This window comes from Lepidochelys kempii, chromosome 19, assembly GCF_965140285.1.
Source record: "Lepidochelys kempii isolate rLepKem1 chromosome 19, rLepKem1.hap1, whole genome shotgun sequence".
NCBI classification, from domain to species: domain Eukaryota; kingdom Metazoa; phylum Chordata; order Testudines; family Cheloniidae; genus Lepidochelys; species Lepidochelys kempii.
In genome coordinates, this window is record NC_136398.1 from 12,007,832 (window position 1) to 12,016,625 (window position 8,794).

General features: G+C 56.7%; 1 protein-coding gene across 2 annotated transcripts in view; it reads right to left on the reverse strand.

Moving 5' to 3' along the window:
• The window catches only part of LOC140900418 (mitochondrial peptide methionine sulfoxide reductase), a 43,369-nt gene extending 34,867 nt beyond the window's left edge, over nt 1–8,502 (reverse strand). Inside the window, exon 1 of one of the 2 annotated variants that reach the window (XM_073317673.2) lies at nt 8,351–8,502. In XM_073317673.2, coding sequence (XP_073173774.1) covers nt 8,351–8,423 — 73 coding nt within the window. In that variant the 5' untranslated portion in view covers nt 8,424–8,502. Of the gene's footprint in view, nt 1–3,812; nt 3,835–8,350 lie in introns of those variants that run through there. The other variant, XM_073317675.2, reaches the window with a different exon arrangement.
• Between the last annotated feature and the right edge of the window lie 292 nt (nt 8,503–8,794).

Sequence of the window (8,794 nt, forward strand, 5' to 3'; positions counted from 1 at the left end):
CTCCATTCACGGGAGTGTGATCGAGGGGCGAGCCAGCTGTTCTGGGTCAGTCCCCAGCCGCGAGGCACTGAATGGGCCTGCCAGCCCACCACTGGGATGTGATTAGCCACTGGGGCAGCAGGCCACAAGGACCATCCCACACCGAACAGGGAACCCGCTGCAAAGGACTCCGGGCCGCTCTCGGGTCTCATCACTCATGGAAGAGAGCAGCAGGGTGGAGACACTTCCTGGGTTTGCCTTATCCTGCCCTCACCCTCCATTCACTTCCAGCCCACGGCAGCAGCCATAACTCATCTGACTGGAGGGTCGGGTCGGCTCAACTCCCCTCCCCCCACCCAGACACCTGGCCCACAGCTCTCTGCTGAGAGGCCATCCCTTCCTCACCCCCATTCCCCACTCGCATCATCAGTTCCCGGCCAGAAGCATCAACTAGGAGGCTCCAGAGCCTAACAGGTCCCCTGCGCTGGGAGGTACAGATCATTTACTCTCCTACATAAGTTGAGCCCTTCCCAAATCCCAACGGTACCTATTATCCTATTACAGTAGTCCCAGCAAGAGAAACCAAGGTTCCTTTATGTTAGGTGCTGGCCATACACACTAGAGTTAATCTGACTCCCCGTGGGGTGCCCTACTCTGATGGCAGGCACAGGGGGATCAGTCTGCTCCCCTTTCTTCTGATTTAACAAAAGAGGGGAAGAGTAGAAAGAGCATCACGCGGAAGAGGGTGATGGTGGGGGACTCGCTGCAGGGACCAGTTTATACGGGGATTGGAGAAACTGCTGATGGCTCCCTCGAAGAGGGAGCCAGGCTGGTGCTAGCCCAGCCCCTACCCTGCTGCCCTCTCCTCATTTGCCAGGGAGAGGGGAGGGGACTGGGTAAGGACCCCACCCCAGAACCAGTGGCTCCAGCCGGGTAGAGTTCCTCCCACTCCAGGGAGCAGGGCTGCAGATGCCACAACGTTCCCCCAGCCACTGCCACAGACCGAGGGCAAAGCTTGGGCGAGGATCTACCAGCTGCCATCTCTGGTACTATACCACTGTCTGCCCCATGTTAGCCCCTGCTGCCAGCTTGGAGAAGTAAACCCTCTTAATACCCCACTAGAGACCACACAGGAAGAGGTCGACTCAAAACCTGCTGCTTAGCTTCATGACATACCTGCCTGACCCTGCCCAGTCCGGGCATGCCCAGGTGGGGCCTTTTGCGTCTACACACAGCTGGGTGGGAAGGGCTTTGACACATGCCAGGCTGGGGCTCCTAGCTGGGGATCTTCAGCATAGTTAAGTCATTATCTGCATTTTACTGGTGGGGAAACTGAGGCACCAAGGCGGGGGATGTGACTTGCCCAAGGTCATCCAGCAGGCCAGTGGCAGAGCTGGGATCAGAACCCACGTCTCCTGAGACCCAATCCAGTGCTCCTTTCACCAGGCCACATTTCCCCTCTAATTATAACGTATGTATTATTAATAAGCTCACCAGCGACCTAAGATCACATTATACACAAGCCAGGTTAAGCCTTGCCTACCTCCTGGGATGTGGGGGAGGAAGTTCACAGTCAGCATTTGCAGATGGGCAAACTCCTCGGGCAAAGAAAGCAACAGGGCAACATAGCCAAAGCCTCCCAGCAAAACAGTCCGTCTTGACCAGGATTGGAGGGAGGCTGTCAACGGGACATGTTAGCGAGTACCCTGCATCTTAATGCCTAGCGTAGCAGCCCTGATGTGAAGCTTCACCTTGACCAGCTCCGCACGCATCAGCGTCGATGCTGGTTCCCTGTTTGCCAGCACGGGCCAATGCCCCTTTGTGCCCTAGTCGTGCCAGGCCCTGACACCAGTTCCTACGGGTTTCTTTCCTTGTGCCCCCTGCCTGTCTGCACCTGCCATCTCATCTCACGCATATATCATTAAGCTCTTCTGGTTCTGCATTTGTGCGGCCCTAGTACAACAGGTTCCTGGTCCAGGACTGGAGCTGCGAGGCACATGGGTGAGACATCTAATAAACAGCGTGCAGCGCCCAGCACACTGAGGCCCGGGTCCATGACTGGCCTTTCTAACGCTACTGCAATACAAACGGATAGTAATAATCTGAATAGCCTACTGGGGTAGGAGGCCAAGCACCCTCACACCTGGGACGGAGACACAGTCCCAGGGCATGCCGCCAACATCTCAAGTGAAGAAATCAAAGCCGCCTCGCTTGCAAGGGGACAGAGATCACCCGGGGCCTGGGAGACGCGCCCGGACACGTGGGGGAAGGGCACAGTTTTAGAACCGCCCCGTGACGCTTTAGGAATGGCCTCTGGGCATCGTTAACCTGCAACCCCCCACCCTGCCCCTCGGGGGCGCGGCCAAGCTCCAGTGTCCTATTGTCCCCCACGTGTAGCACCCATTTCATGCACCGAACGGAGCCAGATGCCACATCGGCACAGGGGCCCGTTCCCCCAGAAAACCACAACAATAGGGCTCCACGGGCACTGGTGGGCAGCACCCCCTGGTGGCTCTCTCGTACACCCTCCCCCCCTTGTGCTCCCACCATCCCTCAGCCTGGCAGAGCCCATCGGCTGGGCTTGCCAAGTCTCCTGAATGGTCTTGTTCCACAGACACTTGGGGAGCACTGGGGAGGAGATGGTGGAGGGGGCAGGGAGGAAGGCTTCTGGGCATCCCTCTCATCCTTTCATTCCTCTGCTGTATCCTAGCAACACCATCTGTTGCCATGGCAAGCACAGCCCACCCTCCTCTCCTCCCATCAGCGTGATGGGAGCCCTGTTGGCGGCGGGGCCTCATTCCGCAGCACAGCCCTCGGCACAAGCCTAGAATACAAACAGGGGGTGACTGAGCGCGAAGGGGTGGGGGTAGGGGGAGGACACAGGAAGCAGCCTCTGTTGCATGGACGCTCAGGGTGAGCTAACAGTACAAGGCACATCGGACAGGCCCCACTGCGCAGGGGGGCTTCAGTGGGACACACACCCCAGGGATCAGAGCAGCCGGGAGCATCCTGCCGGTTCCTTCCCCCCAGATATGCTGTCTTGACAATCCACTGCGGAGCCGGTCACTGGGTTCCCAGACCCCCAGAGCCTTTGGGAGGGTACAAACGTGGGGGAGAGCCCCCTCTCCCTAACCTACTAGGGAGGGGATTGCATATAGGGCCAAAGAACCACTTCTGGCCATGGCCTTGCTTTCTCCGACCCCCGCCCCGCTCTGCCCCAGCCATGCCTCCCCATGGGGCTGACTGGCTCTGCTCCCGCCCCACGCAGCCAGCACTTGTCCCCCACAGGTCTCCCCCATGGATAAGCCACAGGGCACTTGTGGGTGGGAATTCAGGATCCTTCCCTCACAGTGAGGGAGGGGGAAAGCGGATGGCCCGGTGGGGCTGCTAACGGGACAGGGAGCTGGTCAGATGGATTGTGGTGCTGGCCCCAGACAGATCACCAGCTGTGGACAGAGTCCAAGGCAGAGAAGTCCCTGGCACAGGAGGAATGTAAGGCTGCCGTAAGAGGGCCTGCACTCGTGGGGGGAGAGTGGAGCAGGGCATATCTGTAGCACTTCAGGCTGCAGAGCTGTCCTCAGGGAAGCTACTGGAAGTCAAAGGACGCCCCGGGATGCTCTCACTCCCACCAGGGTCCCACCACACCCCCCTGCACAGGCAGCAGCTGGGCACACAGCCACCTTTGCCCTCCCCTCCCGCTGGGCTCCCCCATACCACACCCGGCTCCCAACCCCCAGCTCATTAGCAGCCCAGGGCGGTTACCAGCCAATGGGGCTGATATGTGAAATGAGTTTCAGTGGGTCTCAGCCAGGGCCCAGCAGCCAACCACTCACCACGCAGAACCCTCTTCCCTCATGGGGCACCCCCGGGAAGGCGCCAGGGAAACAACCAGATTCAGCGCTGCTCTCTCTTCTCCAGCTCTGGCCAGGGGCCCAGCGGCACAAGAATGAACACTGGCACTGGCCACATGGGACCCTGGCCCATGTCACCCAGATCAGCCTTTGCTAATTACACTAGCAAAGGCTGATCTGTAATTTCCTGGGGGCGATAGCCAGCGTTGGGGCTTTTCCTCTCCAATCAGGCCTTTCATTGTTAGATTCCTGGCTGCCCTGGGCCCTGGCAGGTCTGATGCAGGGAAGGCTGCAGGCAATGGAACAGGTGCAAGGGTAGACTCCTAGCTACGGCCCTGCCCTGGAGAGGAGGGCTGTTCTGGGGGGCACCCGAGTGCCAGAAGCATTGGTTTTCCAAGCAGATCCTAGCGCTAGAAAAGGGAGCTTTTCGCTCTGGGACGAAGCCAGAGCCGAGTGACTCAGCAAGGCCTGGACTCCTGGCCTGCCTGCCAGCTTTCTTGCCTAGCCTACGAGAAAGCCGGGAAAGGGCAATAAAAGGAGAGTGGGGGCAGCGTTCATCCTACCAGGCACACGATATGAACAAGACTCATCGCTCTCCCGTTGTTGTCAAAAGCCTCAGCAGGGCCCTGTGGCTCGCCCGCTCCGGCCCAGGGATGAGGAGCTCACACTGCGTCTTTCCCCTACGGCTCTGGTATAGAAACAGCCCCAGGCATCCCCTCCCGCCCCCATCACCGTGGTGGCAGCAGTCTGACTGCACACAGCAATTTAGGATGGGAAGTGAAGAATGGCGCAGCCAAGCCACACGAGGACAGGAGGGCGTTTTGAGAGCCAGGATGCCAAGCCAGCCCACTGACAGTAAGTGCTCACGAATCTCCCCGGCAATGTATATGGAAGGTGGGCACTGGACTGGCAGTCAGGAGATCTGGGTTTAACTCCCAGCTCTGCCAGTCTCATTGTGTGACTGCGGGCAAGTCACTGAATCGTGCTGGGTCAATTCCCCCTTTCTTCCTCCCACCCTTTGTCTGCCTTGTCTATTTCAACTGTCGTCTCTTTGCGGGGCAGAGACGCTCTCTCAATCTGTATGTACAGTACCTAGCGCAACGGGGCCCACCTCAGCTGGGACCTCTAGCTGCTACTGGCACACACTGAACTGATCCTGCCAGGATCACAGGGCCACCCCAAGGCTTCTGTGGGGGAGGCGTCAGTGAGATGACTCTATCGAGTCCACGCCAAATGCAACCGCCTCATTTTACGTAAGCCAGGCACGTTTCAAATCTTGCCGTCTCTCCCTGCCCCAGCCGCTAAATCAGAGCCCCACTGCTTGATCCTTTCAGCCCTAGGATCTGTTTGAGTTCCCAGTGTACATCAGGAGAAAAATGGCTAGCAGCTGGGTCATGGGGCGCCGGAGTGAATGAAGGAATCAGAGGAGCATTAGGGGTTGTGAGGCCCTGAGCCAGAGCAATTGGGGGCCTCTGCCCCACTCCTTCTGCCTGCAGTCATGTCGTTGTCTCCCGGGTTCCTGCCAGGGCTTGCCCTGCCCCACCTGGTGCGCCCCTGTCCCTGGCAGGAGCGCCAGGTGGGCAGAATGGGGCAAGCCCCCAAACCCTGACCCCACTCCCCGGCAGGAGCGCCGAGTAGGTCGGTGTGCGGGGCCACCCATTTTTCCAGGAGCCCCACAATTGGCCAGGGCCCCTAGACACGGGCCCTGTTGGCCCAGTGGCTAATCCGCCACTGGAAGGTAACTGGGAACCCCTTCCCCCTGACAATTCTTTGCATGGCAATCTTATGGGCCAGCAGCTCACAAAGCCCAGTCCCTTGGGGCATTTCTTAAAGGGGCCCTGCAGAGAAAGTTACATGGTCTTGTGCACCTGTTTTGCTTATGTTGGAAGCAGTCAGAATTGTTCTTTTAAAAAACGGGGATTTTTTTTCTTTCCTGCTTGCTTTCTACCCTAGAAATATCAGGAATGGCAAATCGGGTCTTCTCTGGAGGACTCATTTAATGGCATAGAGCTGGAATTGGTGAGCTCTCGCTGAAAAGATAGGGATGATGAATTTCTCACACTTTTTCTAAGGCATTGGAGTTAAACAAAATATTTTTACAAGAATCAAAAGAAAAGCCTCACATCCCTTCTCTTGCATGACACACCAGATGTCCAGTCATCCACAGAGTCTTCCAGGAGTAGATAAGACCTGAATTTTTAGTGTTTAAAAAAACCACCCACAAAAAACAAAACAAAACCTCCTCTGCAGACCTTCTTTGTACATCATCAGGAGAAAAGCGGGGGGGGGGGAGCAGGAGTGTGCGTGGCCAGACTGTCTGAGCTGGCATACAACTGATCCAGAGTTAGGTCACAACAGGAATATTGATGATTACCGTACAACCCTCCTGCAGTGGAGACTCCCCCATGCAGGGTTACATGCTGGATTGCAGGCTCCTTGGGGGCAGGGATCATCTTTTTCTTCTGTTTGTACAACGCTACTCACGTAGCTGACTGCACTCACAGTTCAATAATTAAAATGTTCATGAGACCAAATAACCAGCGTAGCCAATTTACCGCCGACTAACCAGCACGATACAGAAAAGGGGACATGCAGCATGTTCCGGAAGCAATTCTGACCTTGCAGCATGTTCACCTCACACAGTAGGTTTGCTTTGAAGATCCACTCTTTATAACCAGGTTGCTTACAAGATAAAAGCACTTTATGCTGCCCCCATGATCCAACCCACAGGTTCCTACCAATTCCTTCTCTCTTGTTTACCACACTCCAAAGCAGCTGGGTGCAGAGGTACTTCCCAGCCAGGGCAAGGACACACCATTCATGCCTCTTGTCTTTTGACACGTTTCCTATTTCTAATGCCAAAGCTGACTTCAGCTTTGCAAAGTGTAGTGGGATACCTGACGTGGGTGAACAGAATTGTGGGACGAGCACATGACATGCAGTCAACAACTTCCCAACATCTACATATGTACACAGCTGGGTGGCCAAACTTACTGACCCACCGAGTCGCATATGACAACCTTCAGAAGTTTGAGAGCCGGGGCACACCTACCGGGAGTCGGGCCTTCAGCCCCTCAGGATATGCCTACTGGGGCTCGGGGTTTCAGTCCTGCTCCTGCTGAAGCCCTGACAGGCACGTCTTGTGGGGCTAAAGCCCTGAGACTCCCACATCCCTACTGGGCAGAAGCCCCTACCCCACCACCCTGCTGCAAGGCAGAGGTCCCAAGCTCCCTCCCACAGCGGGAGCCACAGTTAGGCCACCCCTACATTACAGGAATACCAATAATAAACCATCATCATAAAAAAAGGGAGGGACACCTAAAGGGCGTCTACACAGCAAAAAACCCAAACCAACCCCAAACTATGGCAGTGATTCTCCGAGCCGGAATCAACTGACCCAGAGCTAAAAGCTGCAGCGTAGCACCTGGGCTCCAAGACCCTCTCCCGTCACTGGGTTTGTGAGGCCAGGCTCCAGCCTGAGCCCAAATGCCAACCCTACTATTTTTGGCCCAGCTGCAGGAGCCTGAGTCAGTTGAGCTGGGCTCTGAGGCTCCCGTGTGTTTGCCTTGGGTTTCACTGTTTAAGGCTACCCCTAAACAGTGAAGGGACCCAGCGCAAGGCTAGGCCTGGAATCTGGTCTGTGCGGGCAGAGACTGCAAAGCCAGTGGGCTCTGCCTGAGTTCAGGGGTCCAATACAACAGGGCCCTAGTTATTTTCAAGTCACCTTTAAACCAGACCAGAGAATAGGAGACACAGTGCTAAGACACTGTCTGGGCCATATCTTTGGAAGTGGAAGGGGCTCTGAAACCCCACCTCTTAGCAGGAGAGCAGGGATATCTCCCCCCAACCCCAACAAACATTACCAGGCCTATCAGCTGAGGCCCTGCAACTCGGTGCACCCATTTGCTTACAAAGATGAAACGTGTTGCACAAAGTCATACCTAACCCCCTCCCCTCCTGGAGCCCACTCCTCAAAGACAAAGGGAAGTCTGGAGCTGCCTGTAAGTATAAATATGTGCACTCAAGCACCACAACCCTGCAATCAATGGACGAGGGACTGTGTGTGTGTGTGTGTTGGGGGGGCACTTGTTGGGGAAGGGCAGTGTATCTTTAAAAGAACATCACAAGCACCCCCCCACACACACACCTCCTTCCACACAGGACTGGGCTGAGTGAATAAGTCTGGAGGGAGGGGGGCATGGAAGGAAGCCCCTGCTCCCCAAGATCCACTTCCCAGCCATAGAGTGTGAACTTGAGACAACAAGGCCCTTAACACATAGCCACACCCACCAGCCATGCCTTGGCCTTTACACTCCCCTCGCACCCCCCAGCCTGCCTCCCTGAGCCCACATCCGCCCCTGGGCCCCCAGGTCACAGCTTGCACCTCCTTATTACCCCCTGGAGGAGCCAGCCTTGCAAGACAGGAGGAGGAGAATTTCCTTTCCCTCTCCCTGCTCCCATATACAACTGGCCCCCAATACTGACACCCCTCCCCTCACAGCAGCCCACGTGGAAGGTACCTGACACGGTGAGTCTCTGCGCTCTGCCTGGAAGCGCTTCCTCCCGGCTGGGGAGCGCGGTTTTGCCCGGCATGGCTGCAGCCAGGCAAAGCTGCGCGCAGGTGACCGGGCTGCCCCTTGTCCAGCCTCCGCGTGCAACTAACTAGCCAGCAACTTCCTAACCCGGTGGGCGTGGCCAGGGGAGGAGCTAGCACCGGGGGGCGGGGTTAGGGGGCCCCATGGAAAACTCTGAGGAAGGAGCGTGGATTTGCACAACGAATCTAGCTGATGCACTGTGTTTTCTCCCCCTAAGGTGTGTCACTGGGGGAGATGCAACGCAACCGAGGATCTCTGCTGCTTAAGATTTGCAGAAATTAGCGGGGGGGGGGAGTGGGGGAGGAAGGGAAGCTCATGAAGTCCATACAAAGATCCTAGGGGGCCCATGCAGCATAGGGCCCCAATCCT